General features: G+C 43.9%; 1 protein-coding gene across 5 annotated transcripts; it reads right to left on the reverse strand.

Moving 5' to 3' along the window:
* Nucleotides 1-261: 261 nt before the first annotated feature.
* On the reverse strand, nucleotides 262-19456 carry AKTIP (AKT interacting protein). Of its 5 annotated transcripts, none has more exons than XM_078380455.1 (10): nucleotides 19287-19456; nucleotides 10232-10349; nucleotides 9566-9771; nucleotides 7079-7143; nucleotides 6879-6979; nucleotides 5243-5331; nucleotides 5044-5142; nucleotides 4174-4281; nucleotides 3472-3532; nucleotides 262-1402 (listed from the first exon to the last, which is right to left on the reverse strand). In XM_078380455.1, exons 2-10 carry the CDS (start codon nucleotides 10271-10273, stop codon nucleotides 1292-1294), a joined length of 882 nt encoding a protein of 293 aa, XP_078236581.1. In that variant the 5' UTR covers nucleotides 10274-10349; nucleotides 19287-19456; the 3' UTR covers nucleotides 262-1291. The 5 variants fall into 5 exon arrangements, with proteins under 5 accessions (XP_078236581.1, XP_078236582.1, XP_072836576.1 ...); XM_078380456.1 differs by lacking the exon at nucleotides 19287-19456 and adding an exon at nucleotides 16185-16398 and having other exon boundaries at nucleotides 262-1399; XM_072980475.2 differs by lacking the exon at nucleotides 19287-19456 and adding an exon at nucleotides 16185-16398.
* Between the last annotated feature and the right edge of the window lie 272 nt (nucleotides 19457-19728).

Consider the following 19728-nt stretch of genomic DNA (forward strand, 5'->3'; position numbering starts at 1 on the left):
GCTCTCACTTCTGCAAGCAATTCTGGACAGACCCTTTGGCAACTGTGGTGGTCTGGTAGTCCACGCGGGAGTGAAGGTTGTCCCCTGCCCACCTGATAGACTGTGGAAGATGAATGATGTCTCAGAGACCGAGGCTGTTTGCCCCCCTCTTGGATACAGTACAGATAAAGATTTAAAAATACCTAGAAATTACAATGAGCACTTCTGGTTCCGAAAATCGTGCTGGCAAAGATCTACAAGAAAGGAGCAACAAGGCAGACATTTTACCATGATTGGACTTTTATTTCCTTTTTTTAAAGATGTCACTATTAACACATTAGTTAGGCTGCCTCTGAGAGAACATATCTAGGTGCTCTTGGAAGATTAATTAAGCCAAGGACTGTTCACTGTGAAGAAGTTTTCATTTTCGTTCTAGTGGTTAAAAAAGCCCAATGGCTCCACCTTCCTGAATGAATTATGCTTTGAGGCTGCCTCTAATATGACTCTGATACATCTTAAGGCCACTGATTTAAGATGCATGCAAACATCACAAAGAAAGAGTTACGGATGTATTCTCGACATTCTTTTGAGATTTCTCTGTTGTGCGTCTTTGTTGCAAAAGGGAAAAAACCAGTATAACTCTGTTTCTGTATGATGCTTACAGACAATAGGGGTGCAGGTCTAAAGACTGGAGCAAATTATATTAGGAGCAGCCTGTAGTGACAACGTCTGTTGGGGAGAGGAGAGGAAATTAAGATATACATCATCATACATGCCAATCTCAGCCTTTCTGGCCCTGAAAGGCCTGGAAAGAATCAGAATGAACTATTTACAAATTCCATATCCTAATAATATTTACAATAGAAACCAATGCATTTAAAAGTTTTTAAATATAGTATTTTACTCTGCTATATTAGTTTACATAAACACAGATTACCTCTGGAACAAGTTTTTCCTGCCTGCTCTTTACAGTGTTTTTTTAAAAAAAAGAAAACTTAAAAGCAACCCAGTTAAGAACCCCAGGCTTCCTTAGAACCCTGAGGCATGACCCACCCACAGTGGACTTCGCTATTAAGAGTCCAGCATCGTTAAGAACTACTTCCAACCTGCAGGCTGCAATTTAAAATCGTACATGTAAAAACATCAAGAAGAATCCGAGCGACGCCACAGAACAGCTTTTACTTGAGTCATTGCTAGCATTTACTCTTATACTAACTCCAAAGTCAAGAAGGAAAACCACCACTTCGCTGTTCGGCTCTGTTCCGTCCCCCTTTCCCGCAGACCGTGTCGAGTGCGTCTTCGCCTGCGGGAGCTAAGTGGGCAGTGTTTTTTCTTCTTTGCTGAAAGGCTGAACTGAGCCAGGCTTCACCCATGACAGGCCAGATACTTGCATACTTTTATTCTGTTGATCCTCTACCTTCTTCTAGGAGAAAATAACTGTATTTAGAGTGCTTGCTAAGAGCGAGTATTCTTCACTCTGCTTCAACTGTGTTCATTCATTTAGAAAAAAAAGTATTAGGCTGTTAATCCAGTAAATAGAACATGCATAGATGGGGATTTCTGATCCTTTATCGGGATCAAATATTAATGCACCAAACCTGAAAGCTCTTCATTTTTCCAGAATTCTTCATTAAGCTAGATGGTCAAAACAAAACTAAGACAGAGGAGACGCTGAATTTCAACAATTTGGCTACCTATTTAAGCTGTGCTGATCGACAACTCAGTAGGGATTTGAATCCTGCAGCTACTCAATCTCAGCAACAAAACAGAACAGAAAGGGGTGTGTGAGAGAATCTTGGTCCTCCCCAAGATTCTCTCACACACCCCTTTAGCTGAATACTGAACTTGAAATGCAACAACAGGGCCTCAAAACAGTAGGGACCTCAAAATCTAGGCATTTGTGGATGCACACAGAACACGAAAAAAAAAACACAACACAATAGGCTCAAGTACTGCTAACAACCAGACTAAGTTCTTTTTTTCCAAAACAAGACACCCATTTTTCCATTTAGGCAGTCTGTGGCTTCTTGTACAGTCATCCACTCAACAACTGACACTCACACCCTTTTGCAAACTCGTTCTCTGCCCCTCACTTAGTCTCTCCTGGTGCTCAGTGGGAAATGCTAGTGCCTCTCTCACAAAAGGAGCACCTCTCACGAATTCCAAAGTCGTGCTCTCCTGATATAACCAGAGTGACTACATGCACATTGTACCGCTGGTGGGAACAGGGCTGAAATCCAACTGCTCCTCATAGCCACTGAATCTGTGGGCTTTATGCAAGTGTCAACTTTTTGTTCAGCCATCGACTCTATCTGCCTAATATAGCCGGGGCAAGCAATTAGGTACAAGCTCGGCTTTTATGGAACACAAGAAACAAGTGCTTCTTCAGCACCCCGGATCAGACAGAGGACCTCACATGCATCAGATCCATACATCTGACAGCACGGGCATGAAAAGCTGGGGGGAAAAATGTTTCAGGTGAAACAACCCGCATCTCAATCCACATTCAACTCAAACATGCCAGAAGGACGGCTGTCTGGATTTCTTACCCCAACCTGGTATGGTCATAATATGCTCATCCACCAGTCTGAATGGGTAAATGCGTAATGTCCAGCCTTTGAGGATGGGAGCAGCTCTGCTGAGGGCTGAGAGGAATAAGAACACCCTCATAGCCCCAGAGAGAATGCCAGAACTCTAAAGACATACATGTAACCCTAGCAATGGTAAACAAGAAGGTTAAAGATTTAGACTGGTGGGTGATCTTATATGATAAGACACTGGGATGAGGCAGAAGAGACAACGGCCACCCATTGTTCCATTAGTCCAGGTATACCACTGAATTTTGGCAACCTGCAAGAAGATTCTAGGTGCAGGTTATAGAAAATCGCTATTAAAAAAAAACCCTAAAGATGGGGCAAGCCTGGCCCAAAATATATTGGACAGGCCGGCTCCAGTTCTTGGCCGGAGAATAAAATACTGTAAGAAGCTGATGTCAAAAGACACTGGATGTTCATTAGTGTTCAAAGTCATTCCGCAGTCCCTTCCTCAAGATGACAACAGGAGCTTCAAAAACAACACTCCATGTTATCAAGAGGTTTGAATTAAGACCTCTCAGAACATCCGCATGGCCACTGAAAGCCACAGTTGTAAAGTTTTTTTGAAGGCTCACTGCATTCTCTTGCTCTCCTTAACACAGAAGGTTCATCAAGTGGAAAGAACTAACAAGCCTCTGGAGCCAATCTGAACACCTCTCATCCTGCTTACTTATGTCTACAGAACTGAGTGGGCAACTGGCAAAGCTAAGTCCTTGAAGACATTATTTACTAAGAAGAAACAAAGGAGGTTCTCCAAGAAGGGCTTTCACATAAAGGACCTGGTACCTCTTAGCTCCCACCGTACCTGCTTCAAGGTACCCCCCTCCTCCCCTTTTCGTTTCCCCTCAACTATGCTAGCCTCGTACAATAGGCAGCAAGACAGATCCATCTTCCGTACCTTCTGAGTCAACATCTTCTCTCTTGCTTCATCATGGATAGCTGGATTCCAGGGAGAAAAGCTGCAAAACACAACCGGAGCATAAGCTGGCAAAGTTGCAATTCTTCACATCCGAAGTATATACAGTATTTTATCTGAAGAGGAGCACCATCGCCCACAGGAAGTACACGTGAAAAGGAAAACAGCCATTCCACTAAGTCTGTTTACTGGATGTGACAAATACATGCTGTTAAGAAGAATTTTGAAAACACCAGGCAAGACAGTTGTGCTAAAAGAATTCCTCCGCGCGCGCACACACACGTCTCTGTGAACTTGGCTTCATAGCAAAAAAAAATTCAGTAAGGCTTCACCTTACGCTAAGATTTTAGCCAAAACCTGCCTCTTCGAAGGCAGCCCTTGCTAGAAAGTCCGGGGGGGGGGGGGCTGAAAGGAAGGTTTGGACGCATTGTCCATGTTGCCTACAAGGATAACACCCACAATGACAAAATGTATTTTATCATTCACATGGCCTGGTGATGAAGGAATGCAACTTGATTCACGTTTTCCACGCTTTCTGGCAGCACATTCCTTTGTCTTTTAAAGCCATCAATTCTATCCTAGAACCACAGGAAGCCTATACACTGTGAAGGGAAGGAGTCTGGGCTACCCTGTGGAGATTACATGGCACGTTACCCACCCACCCACCCAGTTACCGTTACCTACCTAATTGCATAGGGATCCTCTATTTTGGGTGGATCAAATAAATGACTGCTGCATAATTTGACACTGTCCACCACTTTACTCTTGAAAAGTTGGATATCCTTTTCATACCTAGATAGCAAAGACATCGGGACAGAAATGCATATTAAGATTCTCTCTGAAATGACACAAGGGCTTTGTACACCAGATGTGGGAATTGCGTGCCCCTAGAGATAGTTCTGCAGCATCCAGGAAAATACACACATATATATATACATACATATATATCAAATAAATTGGAAGAAGCTGGACATCTTTGTAGCAGTAAACTCAGGGGTTCTCCCAGTAAGGCTAATATTGAGTGTGAAACAGTTAATATCAGATAGTAGTTCTGAGCATGAGTTGCTAAAAAGTTACTTTAATCTCAGTTTTAATCTAATGTTTAAGTGTGTTTCAATGTAGCTCTGCATTTTTTTAAAAAGTATCACTGTACAGTTTTATTGTTATATTTTAATTTGTTTTATCTTTGTTGGTAGCCGCCCAGAGTGGTCCCCTAAGGGGAGAAAAGAGGCATATAAATAAATAAATTCTGAAACCAATGCAGAGAGAAAAATCCAAGACAAATTGACACAGTACCTATAAAAGCTAGGCAAGCTGGAGGATGTTATGTTCCAGTGCTAAGGTTAGGCCTTTTACCACTTGGGTGTGAGATCCTTATGGAATACCAGGGATTTCCAAATAAGACCCAGAAACAATCCTACCTGAAACCTTGCAGGCCCACCACTGCAATATTCGGCCAGAGGGAGCAAAGGCCTGGTCCTCAGTGCAACTCTGCTTCCCGTGTTCCCTTCAGCATCAAGACTAACAAGCTTAAGGGTCCCCACAGAAACTTACAGCACAGCAGCTTCAGGATTCAGAGGGCTGTTTGTGTCAATCTTGTAGAAGACCCTGCGAGCGTACATCAGGATTTGCCAGATGTGATTATGGTTCCGCCTTTAGGAGAAGCACAAGAAAGCCACAAGGCTGCCTTTAATGGAGCATCCAGATGCAATCGTTCCGGGCAATGACTCTACTCCTAACACATCGCACTGACCTCCACTTGGCAAATGCTCTTTTCACATCCAGTTCACCTGAGACGGGATCTACTAGTGGGTGGAAGATGGGCAGGTCAAAAACCAAGCGCTGAGAGAGAGAGAGAGAAGTTTATTTTTAAAAAACTGTTGACACCAAACTTGCACAATAATTCATCAACCCACACAGGTAGAAGAAACCTCCCAAATTACAAATGCTTCTCTTGTCAGGGATTGAGACTCCTTATGGGGCACATCCAAAGGACCATTTACAAACAATTCACTCCTGCAACACACAATAACACTGCTATAAATAATGGGCTGCAAAACAACCTTCATATGAGACATTTACACATTTTGGGATGGCAGTGTCCGCTCTCCTCTCTCCATAGGCTATGTTGGCCATGGCTGATAGGGCCTGTAGTTCCATAAGATCTATAGAATCCAGGTGTCAAGTAAGGTTCCACAATGAAGAACTAACAAACTTGAAAAGTCAGCTTTAGCTGTACTTGTATCAAGTTTCACCTGGGGGGGGATGCAGAACCCATTGTCTTTCTCAAACTCTGTAGGCCATTTCACAACACTCCATGTGAATTCTCCATTGCCATTTGGAAACAAAGGTTTCAAGCTTTCCCCTCTTGAAGTAGAGAGACAAATCAGATAAATGCAGTGGCAGAAGATGGATTCCAATGGCTAGACAGCGACCCACACAATCAACCCTTTCCTGACGCTGCAGACAGCCACTTAGGCATTCTGACAACGGGAATAGGAAGGTTAGACTTCCATGAAAGCTTCTTCTGGTCCATAGAGAGCAGACCCAACATTTCTCCACTGGCTGAGAAATATACAACTCATGCAGTAAACCACTGATCTTGTCTTAGAGTGATCTGACCAGAGCACCAGCTAATATCTTTCCTCATGTAGATGCATAATCAATTTCCTTTGATGCACCAGACATACCATTTATTTTATTCGCTTATTTCTTAAATTTATATACCACTCCATTAGGGCGGTGCACCATTCTGGATGATTTACAATGACAAAAACAATCCATCAATCAAATGAAACAAACACATAGAAAGTAGCCGTAAATTCCCAGAGGGCTAAATGACGATGACTACTTACAACCTGCTTTCAGAAGCAGGAGAAACTGCCCTCCTACCTGGGTTTGTTTATAGACCCATGTGTCATGGGCCCATGTCTAAGGCTCAAAAGGCAAAAAATAAACATAATATGAAATAAAAGCATAACGTGAGGATGGAAATGCTCGGAGACTGGCTCTTCTACAAAACGCAGCATTTGAATTAATTTTAACTGTGATGTTTGCCTCTAGTGTCTTTAGATCTTAATTTAATTTCCCTTCAAGGCTTCCAAGCGCTCTCTTGCACTGAAATGTCTAGTTATGTTGCATGCTGCCCAGAGAGTGTCCGAGCACTATGGGCGGTATATAAGTCAAAGCAACTCATATTTTCACCTTTGCACCAGAATGTTTAGAGAACCCTTGCCCACAGGCTTACAATCCTGCTTTTTTCTGGGTCACAGGTAAACTGGTATAGGAAACTTTCTGATAAAAATGCCATAAATAAATAACCATTCCAATTAAAAAAAAAAACAAACACTGCCACAAATGTCAAAGGTTTCAGCCCCATTGTTACTTACTGGACATTCACCATCTGGATAGTTGTCAGGGATGTAGACTGTAAATTTAAAGACACCATCTTGGTACAGCCCGTGCCTTATGAATATTACTCCAAACCACACTATTGGGGGAGAAGAAAAAAGAAAAACGATGAACAGATACAAGGCGACAATTGTTTTAACACCCAGAAGCTTTAAAAGCCTGAACTTTTAAAACTTACTTAATGCGGATTGGTACGAAGGTTGCACGTAGACCCCTGGCAGCTTCTGTTTCACAACCAAGGTACTGTAAGGGAAAGGAAGCCCATATAGTTACAAATAAGGTAGTGTTTTGTTTTTTCAACGTACCCTCCAAAGGGACACAACTATGTAGGGAAGACTCTATTCCATTCTCAGTGGCCAAATCTTGGTCTCCCAACCAAAAGGCGTGGATATTATTCTGCCCACTGGAGCCATGGAGGTTTTTCTTCACGAGCCTCTTCCCGTCCCATAGGTGCAACACAGACACAATGTTCTTTTCTTTATCTAGAAGAGCTGTCTGTGAACTTTGGAACGCAGATAGGAGGGTCTCCCTCAGAGCCTAAGGCAGGTCATGCACGCTTCGGCTGAGGTCAGAGAAGCTGAGTGAGCACTGGGCCGCACAGAAAGCAGGGTATTGGGTTGCAGGAGCCACAGAAATGCACCATAAATGTAAGGCAACTGGCTGTGGATGTGAAATGTATCCGAATAGCCTATAAAATCTGACTGGCTTTAGGGACCTGCCTGGCAAAAATAAAGTCAGGCAAGGGGAGTAACGGGCTAAGGCCATCGGCAGCAAAGAGATACACAGTAGGAACAAATTATGGGAAAATGCAGAGGAAAGGGAACACAGAGCAATGGTCTCTGGAAGGATCCAGTTCAGCTTCACTGATGAACATGAAGTTCTCCAATCGGGTTAGTGTCCAGATGGGTAAACGCTTTGGCCCAATCTAATACCCCACCTTGAGTTTTATAATGGATGCAATGAAATGAAATTATGGCCCTTTAAAGATGTTCAGCAAATACACAAGCAACGGGCACTCGCTAGTCCTGCACCCTTTTTTCCTAGCTCACAAAATGCGGAGAGAAAAATCTAAAGAGCAGCACCACTTCTACACACATGGGCTGGCTCTCCAAGCAGTCAGAAAACTTAAAATACTATGGATCCTAACCTCTATGCTCCACGCACAGAGAGCAGCTTCTGCTGACACGTTCAGATTATTCCTTTGACTGTATGCCTGAGTAAGTATAAAGGCAGCGTATTCTGTAACACACAAAGAATCTCGCCTGTCAGCTTAATTTGGAAAGGGAACCTGTCAATCAAGGGTGGAGAATGACTTAAAACACTATGGATTCCTATCCACTCCTTTTTAAAAAAAAAGAATATAGCACATAACACAATCAGATTGCAGCTGTAAGAGAGAACACCCAAGGTTTCATCATCTCCAACAAAGGACAGCTATGAGAACAAGCAGTGGTTATGTTCCCAACACAGCAGTCAGTCACCCAATGACAACAAAACAATCAGCATGCGCAGCATTTTGCCAAAGCAGTGTGCCTCAAATATGCCTTCATAAATATGCTTTTTGATCAGCTGAAGCATACAAGCCTATTTAATTGAACAAAGCCAGTCTAACAAGGCAGGGATAAGCCCTGCCACCAACTGCAGCTGCACCAAACTCTGCACAGCAGAACACGGAAAAGAGTTAAACTGTGCAAGGGTTGATGTGCAGGTTTTCTGTGCCATGGGATTGCCGTTTTCTAACTTGGCTTGCTCCTCTTTTAATGAGAGAGGGACATGATGGGAGTTATTTCCCTGACACTTTTAGAACCGTGCCAAGAAGAATCGCTAAACTTATGAAGACTCCGCCTGCGTTCAGCTTTTTAAGCCAGCATGGTAGAGTTCAGGCTTAATCTAATTTGCTACAGGTCAGCTGACATTATCTTATTATTTTTTAACAACAGGCCTGGCCAAAATGCAGCCTTAGCTTTACAGGAGCATCTATAGAGGCCATGCAGGGACAATATGAAGTTTGCACCACAAAGACAGAGAACTGAAGCACATTCAGCTAGTGCTGCCCAGTTATGATATTACCATGCAATGCTATTCAGTTCCTCTCCTTTCTATGGTTTTGCACATGATTTATAAGTGATGATGTACCTGCTGGGCACAGCTTCAGAGGAGGAGATGCTATTGTTGTTGCACAACATAAGCCCTTCTGACTGAAGGCACCCCACAGAAGGGGTCTGGAGCATGGTTCACAGAGAGATTTACCATTGCCACACACCCCACAACACATTCTGAGGAGCCTAATCTTTTTTTTAAAACACCCTTCTGTGCTGAAGAGGAGGAGCATCTCGCTCCCTGACTAATATTTGTGGCCAGTCCGCAATGGATCTGCTCTGCTGCCTCAGAGAACCTTTGGAAGCACATTCCTCAGACGAGATTTTTATGCAATTCTTCCAAAAGCTCAAAAGGCTGCGCGGGGGGGGGGGGGGACCAATGTCAGAATAAAAACCCAGAGGAAACCTCTGGAATGACGACGGCACATAAAGCTGGCCAATACTGAGAAGAGAGTCGGTGCTGCTGAAAAAAATAAGCAGCAAAGTTACAAGTGAACACAGAGCAGATCATTTTTCGACTGCGCATGCACAGAGAAAGAGAAACACACACACACAGAGAGACATACAATTCTGCCAGAAGGGAGTATTCTAGGTAGAAAGGTCCATAAGAGGCATGTGTTCCATTCGTAGACTGGGCTGAAAGGGCAGGAGAAGCAGGCTTGGTCATGGGCACGACATTTTTGGGAATAGAAGGCAGCTGCTTTTTTGGAGCGGTGCGAGGGGGACTGTTCTTCAGCTCGCCAACCAGAGCTTTTTCTTCTGTTTCAGGTCTCTATCAGAAAACGGGAAACAACAAAGTTTCATTCCACTGGCATTCCACAATTAACAGCAACATTCTCATTTGTTTTCACAGGACAGAACTAAAACTGTAACTTATATAAAGATATAGATGGCCACCCCAACATTCAGTAATCTTTAAGCAGCTTCTTTTAGTTGTATGATGCAATGCAATCTTGACAAGGAGGCCCAGGGGGAATCGAACTCCCAACTGGACGCCTAAACCATTGATGCCTAAACTGGATGCCTAAACCTAAACCAGTTCATGGCTACCATACCATAGAAATAACAGGTTTGGAGAAAAGATAAGAAAATATTTTTTTTTAAGATTAAAGGGAATGTACTTGCCCCACCAGATGCTCTTAAGCTTTCTTATATTCAGATTCAAAAAAACCTGGGAGAATATTACAAAGTACAAACTGGAGAGATCTGCCTTTCTAACCAGTTATATTCACCTTGCGTGTAGAACTTGTAGACATGCTCCAGAAAGGGTTCATAACGTGTATTCCAGGTAGAGGATGATAAATATGCTACGCCTCCCAACCGTCTAGCTTTCTGAGGTTACTTTCTGTCCTAGAAACAGGAAAGTTAAGTTACCAATTGGGGGTGTGCCTAGTCAATCACAGAACAATCCCACCTTAATAAAAAGACACACATTAACCAGTCTGCGTATTGTCTAAACAGTATTTGTATATATCCTCAGTTTACTCAAAAGACCTCATCATGCCTTCATGACCACTTAACACATCCTTTACCCATGTTATTTTTATGAAACGAGTCTCCCACTAGCTTGACAGCTTCTGTTTTTAAGGCTTGCTAAGATGGTTGTTGTGGGTTTTTCGGGCTCTTTGGCCATTAGATCCCAGCCGTGAAAGCCTTCGCGAATAACTTGCTAAGATGGCTTGTTCAAAAAATAAGTAAAATATAAACAAGTAGGCTCACCTTCCTTTTCACATCAAAATCCAAATTCAGAACATATATCGGTCCTTTCTAATCTGTCTGAAGAAAACCAGCAGTTTTTTGATACTGTTGATTGCTCTCTGACAGAGAAATGAACCGCTCAGCCTATGCAGCAGAAACATTCAGAAGCTGTAAAAAAATGATACTGAAACTGATGGATCCATAGGCCAGTCAAATTTAGAGAGCACCGATGTAATACTTTCCTCTTGTTCTTCCAAAGCTATGCTACGTCTTGTCTTGACAAACACTTAATCTCAAAGTCTTTCCTTAGAGAGACGACAAACATGGGAGGGGGGGCACAGGGCGAAGGTAAAAGAAGGAGGGACCACTTCCCTGGCTCCAGTCTGATTTATTTACTACAGTGGACCCTCTACTTAAGGAATTAATCCGTATTGGAATGGTGGCTGCCAGTTGAAAAGTCTGTAAGTCGAATCGCCATTGACCTACAATGCACTGAAAAACGATTAATCCCATAACCAGTGGTTTTTATTCTATTTTTATTCCATTTTGGTTTTTTTCTGGTCTGTAAGTCGATTCTCTGGCTGCAAGTCGAATCTAAATTTTGCAGCCAGAGAAGTCTGTAACTCGAAAAGTCTGTAAGTCGAGCCGTCTGTAAGTCGAGGGTCCACTGTACTTAGCAGAATAGCAGTGGCTCAAGGGAGCAGTGAGGATGCTTTGCAAAATTCTGGAAGAGCAACTTTGGCAAAAGAGAATCAGCAGGTGGGAAAGGTTCAGAATGATCCCTTCCGGGAAAGTGCCTTCAGCAAACGTTCTGCCTGAACATTATGGTGTGTAGGAGTTGCAGTTTTTCATGAGCAGCGTGTAGCTCCACCATCAGCTTAAGACCTTACGGCTAAACAAGCAATAGAAGTCGCACAAGCATAACCCCTTGAAAAATCCCAGTGCTGCCTTCTCACTTTATTTTCCTAATCGGGGTGAACCGCAGGCAACTGCAATCCAGGATTCAAGGTAAGGGCATAATCGCATCACTGCGTTATTATAGGTGGATCTCCTGCCTAGGTCACATAGACTTGGAACAAATTCTATGCTTGAGAAAACTTGCTGTATCCCACAGCAGAAAATAAGAGGGATATAATTGTTACTACCCATCCAGCATTAGGAAGATTATTTCTACAGATGAATAGTTTGTTCTGTTGTTGCTGCATACATCTCTTACTGTAATCTTCCACACCATTAATTCACATGCATACTTAGAAGATAAACCTATTAGACCAGTATCTGAAGGTTTAAGTTCCTGTGTCGCAGTGCTCAGAAGGCAGATAACACCTCTCATACACTGGCATTGCTGTAATTAATATTATTTATGTTATTTGTGCAAGCTGGTTCTTTGAAATCATGAATGCTGAAATAGCCATTATATTGAAATAAAAGGCAGTACCGTCTAATCAACCACAGCATGCTTCCAAGAGGTCACCAAATACGGGCCATTTCTATCATACCTGAAAAATTTAAGTTTTAAACCCCTGTGCTGACACACTGGAATCTGTTGTCCCACTGAATATTCAAATTCATTTGCAGCTATATGAAAAGCTCTTCTGCTATGTAAGAAATGTGCTCTAACCATGAAAAAAGTTAATGCATCTCTCGAGAAATCTGAAACCTCATAAATGTGACCTGATTAGTAAACAGGAGCAGCATTTAGTGCAAATAATTCCCTGTCTATCTGCAGAAAACACACAGAAGTGTACTGAAGGTATACACCGTGCTATTCAGGGTAACAATAAAGGGGAAATATTGTAGCAAAGCCCAGATAAAGAATGGAACAACAGGCAAACACAGCATTGAACAATTCGAGCATGTTTATGTTTAACCATTTTTAAGTTACTGGAGATTAGTAAACTATTTCGTTACTTGTAATAGAAAAAAAGCAGAAACACAGCTAAAGTAAATGACTTTTAATTTAGTGTCTTGGAAAAAGCTCTTTAACACTGCAGATTCTGCATGGGATGGATAAAGTGGATAGAAGGAAGCTTTTTTCCCCCTGACATGCAATACCAGAACCAGGGGACATCCCTGGGAGAGTGAGACCAGACAAAGGAAAATATTTTTTGACCAAGCATATTTTTACATCTGTGGAACTCCTTGCCACAGGATGTCGTGATGCCATCTATCTGGCCTAGTTGCCTTTAAAAGGGGATGGGGCAGAAAACTCAATCCCAGGTTACAAGCCATGATGGGGATGTATTAGCTCCAGGCTTAGAAGGAAGGTACCTCCAAATCCAGATGCCAGGGAGGGGGTATCAGGAGAGAGGTGCTCCCAGAGGCATCTGGTAGGGCCCCAGTGAGAGACAGGGAGATGGATGAGAGGGGCCTTTGGCCTGATCCATCAGGGCTCTTCTGAGGTCATTCCCTCATTCCAAGTAATCTTTAGAAAGATTACAACAGGAAAACGCTCCTCTGCTCTTCTTTCTACCTAGAGCTTATATACTGTCTGCAAGTATCTTGTATACTGCCCTATCTTCAAGAGGTGTGAACTCACTTAGTGAGAATGCCACACACATACACACACACACACACACCAACCCCTCCCATTTGAGAAATGGCAGCAGGTTAAACTAGTTTGCCAAGTCCACTGCAAGAAACTCCATGTACTGTACATTTCTTTCCCAATTCTTAACGGCTTCCTAGTCCAACACACTTTATATGAATGTTGGCACCAAAAAATGTAAAGACACACACTACATCAATTGTGTGTATGTGTGTGCTTATCTATGCTTATGTAGACATCTACATGGTTATATATATACATATATCTATATTTCTGAGAGCAACTTTCCTAGCAAAAAAACAAACAAACAAAAAAACACCATTTTGCCATGTACTTTTGGACTTTAAGTTTTGGACTTTTAAGTTCTTCACACACTGGTACAATCCTGATGAAGTGATGTTTAATCCACAAAAACTCAGTTTACTGTGCTATGGATTTTAATGACAGTTGCTGCCTATTTTCGCATTTCGATTTTATTTTGTTTGGACCACACGGCTGCCTTTTACTTCAATATATCTATTTAGTTCAACTGTATCCCAGAGAAGTTGAGCCATGGGGAAACAGCATTCAGAACTAGGGGAAAAAGTCAGAAAACCTGCATATCATGATCAATAAGACCGTGTGAATGGCGAGGCCACAACTAAGAACAGTAAGCAAGCAAGCAAACATTTCACAAGCAATATGGATCAGGTCTCTGTCTTCTACAGGCAGACAAGTTTCCCTCTCCAGCCTATAACAGTAGTCTAAAAAAATCACACACATCTGGAAAGGCTGTCTAGCAAGAAGGAATTTCTGACATCCTGGCAGGAACAGGATCATAATACAAGCCATCCCCGGTGGAGATGCCAGCGCACGGCGGATATTCAGGTATGTGAAGCCAAACCTCATTTCTCCTCATCATTAAAAAAAAAAAATTACACCATTGCATCCCTCTGAAAGGAATTTACAAGGAGTCAGCACAACTTTTCAAGGACAAAACATAACAAGCATTTTATAGGGAGCATGGTGGAATCCAACAATCACACAATATGAAGGACAGACCTTTGCTCACACAAAGTATCAACAACACACATCATCAATGAGCCACCCTGTCTGGACTATAGATAAATCAGATCTCTCTCTTATCACGTGCAATCAGCTGCAAGGCCACCTATCACTCAATACATCCTTCTTACCTATGATTTCCCCCCTGGAGAAATGACCTCACATTTTTGTCTCTGTAGGGAAGAAATAGGAAACTTTGTGGGACTGTAAGCCAACTCTCCATTTGCCAACCCCACCCTAGCCGGGACTCAACACCCGCAAAAACATGCTTTTCCCTTCCATTCCTTCTGCACAAGAGGTTCGTTTCCAACTCAATAACACTCAGAACACATTCATTTTGGGGGAATACTAAGCCGCAGACCTCAGTTTGGGAGAGAGTCTCGCCTCCTGGAGGCTTCGAGGAGCTTGAGTCTCTTTGTTTTTAAATGGATGGAGACCCCCTAAAAAAAGCAGGGGACACATGTGGGCCAATTCTGCTTTTAGGGGCAGCTGCCTCTCCAAAAGTGGCCCCTCTCTTCTCAACTATGATACCCATTACCGAAACCCTATTTTTATCAGTAACCTTTTATGCCTACAACTTGTTAGTTGCCAAGAAAGTGACTCTTACAGAGGAATGCCCTAAACCAGTGTTTCCCAACTTTGGTGATTCTTGGAATGTAGCACCCAGAATCCTTCACCACTATAACTGTGCTGGCTGGGTATTCTGGGAGTTGTAGTCCAAGAACCATTGAGTTACCCAACGAACCATTGCCTTAACCCCGTTCATTCCTCCCGGGAGCATTAAATCTCCTGAAATACGCAACCCCTTGCAGGACAGAACCCACCTTGCACCTGTTCCCCCATCTTCTCCACCCCTGTTCTTCTGGCTCCCACCGCCACCCAGCCACCTGTTTCTCACCAACAACACCTGCGCCAGCCTCTCAAGACAGACCAGTTTGGCCTCCAAGGGCCCCGTCTCCTCCCTCGCTTTGCCTCCCTTACCGAGTATATAGCCACGGTCTTGCCACTTCCCTCCTCTCCTACCTGCTGGAGTTGTAAACATGTCCCTGGAAGGTGGAGAAGGAATTAGAAACGCTTCATCAGCTGAACCTCTGTCAAGTCATTTCTAACCTTGGGTACCTAGATGTTCCTGAACTACCACTCCCAGAAATCCTGGCCAGCACAGCTAGGGGTGAAGGCTTCTGGGAGTTGTAGTCCAAGGACCTCTGGGCACCCAAGAAAGGGAACCACTGCTCTAGAGACCTGGCTGGCCGCAGGACCTGTGTATGGTTGACACTTCTCAAATTTGGGTTCATATCCAGATGTCAACGTCTTGAAGAAAATTATTTTTTTCCCTGCTTAAATTTTCCACACTAGCCAGGGGAAAAAAAACCAACCCAACCCCCAAAAACTTCATGCCCAGGTGTCATGTGATGCAGCATTTTGACAAGTCGGAGCTTCCCCTTGTCTCCTTTCTTTGAGAAACAACCCTTAATAGTGGCATAAGTTCAGCAGGTGAAGCTCCCCCCCCCCCAAATATCTATAAAGAAAAGGACTATACCTGTCAAACATCTGCCTGTCCAGCTGTTGGACAAAAGACTCTACGGGGGTCCTACTATGCAGCAAAGCCCTGTCTCCCTAGTGGCTTTGCTCCCACCAGCTTGACAAGCAGACATTCGTCAGGTAAAGCCTCCCCACTAAAAAACAGCATCACCCACTGGACTTCTGCCTGCCTCCCTGCTGCCCCCGTCGAGCCTCTGCCTGCCTCCCTGCTACCCCCGTCGGACTGCTGCGCCGGAGCCCGGCTGAGGTGAGCCTGGAAGGGGCCCCGTCCGCCCTCAGGTGTTTCGCCCCTCCAAGGCTCCCTCCCTCCCCCGCCGCGGCCCCGCTTCTTCCCCCCCCCCCCCGTCACGGACCTTCGGCCTCGGAGGAGAGCGGCGGGAGCGGCCGCCCTCGACGGCAGGCAGGCAGGCAAGTAGGCAGGCCGGGACTCTCTGTCAGCGCCGAGCAACGCGTTCCAATCCCCGAAAGGGAAAAGGAGGAAAAGGCGAGGACGGGGAGGAAGTTTGGCCCTCCTCGGCGGCCGTCGCCGCGGCCGAGCCCACGCCGCGCATGCGCCCGGCCAGCCCTTCGCTTCCCCCCCCCCTCAGAAACGCCCTGACCGTTTCTACACGCAGCCGCCGCCGCCGCCGCCCCACCCGAAGAACGGGAGGCCCGAATAAAGCCGAGCGGGAACCCTAACCCTTTCCCCGGCAGAGCTCACCTCGCCCAGCCCTCCTGCTGCTCCTTGTGCTGCTGCTGCTGCCGCCACCGCCGCCTCTCCTCCCTCATTCTTCCCATCTGGTTCCCTCACGGCGGTGGATATCCGGCAGTGGGAGGGAGCGGGCGCAGGCATTGGTCCTCGCGGCGGCCAATCAACCGCGCCGGCCTTGTTTTTGTGACTGCCGTAGTAACCTCGCGGAGCCCCGCCCCTCGGCTCGGCCTGACCTTCCGCTCCCTGGTTGCTAAGGGCGGGGCCCGACGCCGGATCTGCCCATTCTTAAAGGAGGGCCTTTCAGAGATACGCCGCTAGGGCAGAGACGTGATTGATGGTCAGAATAGCCAATAGCTAAATAAAAGCGAGTTACCGACTGGGAGAATGGCCAATGAAACTTCTAAGGCTGGGGAGGAGCTTGGAATAGAAATAAATAACGAGTTATGATAGGGAAGGAGAGAGAAAAGAGGCGGGGTTTGAGGGTTGACACCGGCAAAAAGTGCATATGGGGGGATTTGAAGACTACATGTCCCATAGCCGCTTGGGGCAGCAAAGCCATTGGGGGGATTGTGGGAGATGTAGTCTCAAAGCAAAGATCTTCTAGATTCATAGTTAAAGAGCAATAAAGCTCTTGTGTGAGGTTTTCAACAACTATAAACAATTTTTAAGGAGAAAGGAAAGGAAAGGAGCACGGGAAATAACCATTGGTGGATAATATATTTGATTATCAAAATTAATTGCAAATAATATTACATAGCTTCTTAATAATTGACGGACAATATATTTAGCCATCAATTATTAAGCTATGTAACATTTTAAATCTTTTTAATTTTTTTTTCTAATTAATACCATAAGTTAACATTACCATTAATATCTATTTACAGCTATTATCGAGTATTAATAATTAACAATAATACAGTGATTGCGTCAAAATATCTCGATTGTTGCAATAATAATGAGCTGATTGTTTATGAAATAGACAGCAATCCAGAAAAGCTTGCTTCAAATAACACTTGCCACTCTTCATTTTATTTATTTTTATTTATTTTATTGATTGCATTTATATATCACCTTTCTTCTGACACTCTGAAGATTCCATAAGACTCACATAAATGTTTTTGCTAAAACAAGCATGTATTGATTCTGGTCTTCTGTTATTTTTCAGTTACAGCAAACTACCTGGGATCAAAGGTGAACAGTAGTATTGGAAAATATTTGGAAATAAACTAATATGAATGGAATGTATTGGCTGATGGAGGGGGAATGAACAGAAAAAAGTTCTTTTTCCATGGGAATTTTTAAATCAAACTTTGCTCTACTTACTCATTCATTCATTGGGCAAAAGCCAAAGTCAGTCACAATTAGATTATACCTCATGGATGAAATAAAAGTGTCAATCCTGACACGAGTAGACTCAATCAATCAATTGCTAAATGGTAAGTGAAGTGTCAATTAGATAAAGGTAAAGGTTCCCCTTGACAATTTTTGTCCAGTCGTGTTCGACTCTACGGGGCAGTGCTCATCCCCGTTTCCAAGCCATAGAGCCAGCGTTTGTCCATAGACAGTTTCCATTGTCACGTGGCCAGCGCGACTTAGATTCGGAACGTTGTTTACCTTCCCACTGAGGTGGTACCTATTTATCTACTTGCATTTACATGCTTTCGAACTGCTAGGTTGGCGAGGAGCTGGGACAAGCGACGGGCGCTCACTCCGTCGTGTGGATTCGATCTTGCGACTGCTTGGTCTTCTGACCCTGCAGCACAGGCTTCTGCGGTTTAGCCCACAGCGCCACCATGTCAATTGGCTTACATTAATTAGGATGAACAGAATTTAGGCCATTGAAAACAATGGAATTGACTTAACATGTGACAAGTCTGATTCATTTGAATGGATCTACAGTATTATAGTCAAAATTAATGTTGGATTTACCCATTATTTAGACATACATACACACATAGTGTTTATTTGTGACGTATGCTACACTGTGGCCTCTGCTTTAAAATTAAAGCTGCTGCAATGGTCATAATTGCTGCCCATGCTTACTTTGCTTAATTTTATTAATTGACTGGTTCTCTCCATCCTTCATTTCTCAGACTTTGATGTGTAATGTCAGCTGTTTGCTAAGGCTAAATAGTGGGATGGTTCTCAAATGTAAGTAAATCAGGACCGCCATATTTGTGGGATCAGTACCCATGGTTTCACTTATCTCTTGCCTGACATAAAAGAAAAAATAAAAATAAAATCCAGAAATACACATTTCCAAGGTGTATTACCAGGACTAACCACTAGATGGGACCAGAGACTATGCCAGTGATGGTGAACCTTTTTGTGCCCGAGTGCCCAAACTGCAACACAAAACTGACCTATTTATTTCACTAGTCTTAATGGACAGAATCTTACCCAACTGTGGGGCACAGACAACAGCACTGGATGGGAACGGTACACAAAACGTAGTTCTGACTCCCATATGACAAGTGTGCTATAAGGCCCATCGCACCTGTGACAACGAAACTGGGAATCTGTTGTGTGGAATAGGATGAGAACCTCCTCGGTCTTCTGGCTCTCTCTTATGGCACAATTGGCCAAGTTATAATGCAGCAAAGCTGCCCAGCCATTTAAGTCTCTCACCTGTAACACCCTGGCTAGAGTACGTCCTGTCCTGCAAGCAAAAGCCCCCCCTTCTCTGCCCTCCTCCCTTAAAGAAACAGCCCCACAGAGAAGAGGAGAAAGGAAGAGCCCATATCCCAATCAGAGCTCTCTCGACCTTATGCTTGCCTCTCGCTTCTTCCCAATGCCACTCAAGGAGTGGAAATTGCATCCTCAGCGGAACCCGGGTACTCCGAGGTCCTTGCGAGATCTCCCACACAAGTGGCCCGGTGCCCAGAAGAGGTGTTTCTCCTGGAGGCGTTGCTGTAGAGATACGATACGACAAACCTTTATTGGCAGAAAACAAAGTGAACATGGAAATAAGACACAAGGGGAAAAGGGGACACAGTTGAAGAGACATAATCAACATTAAATGAGGGAATACAATATGATAAGAAGTAATACATAATACCCGGGGAACAGGGTCAAGGAAAGTTCTACATTACGAGACAACCGTAAGTTCCATAATTGCAGTTAGATAGATAGCCACCGCCTCGGGGGGGGGGCACAATGGTCACTCAAAAAAATTAGGGAGGAGGTCAGGGAAAAAGTCTGAAAAG

This window comes from Pogona vitticeps, chromosome 10 (assembly GCF_051106095.1).
Source record: "Pogona vitticeps strain Pit_001003342236 chromosome 10, PviZW2.1, whole genome shotgun sequence".
In the NCBI taxonomy this organism is placed as follows: Eukaryota; Metazoa; Chordata; class Lepidosauria; order Squamata; family Agamidae; genus Pogona; species Pogona vitticeps.

What these genes read in the sequence shown, in the direction of transcription:
- AKTIP (XM_078380455.1), bottom strand. Translation starts at nt 10,273, where the DNA reads ATGAACCCTTTCTGGAGCATGTCTACAAGTTCTACACGCAAG. An exon ending in AGAGCATTTGCCAAGTGGAG is followed by an intron (nt 5,143 to 5,242) that starts GTCAGTGCGATG and finishes CTTCTCCTAAAG; the next exon opens with GCGGAACCATAATCACATCT. An exon ending in GAGGATCCCTATGCAATTAG is followed by an intron (nt 3,533 to 4,173) that starts GTAGGTAACGGT and finishes TGTGTTTTGCAG; the next exon opens with CTTTTCTCCCTGGAATCCAG.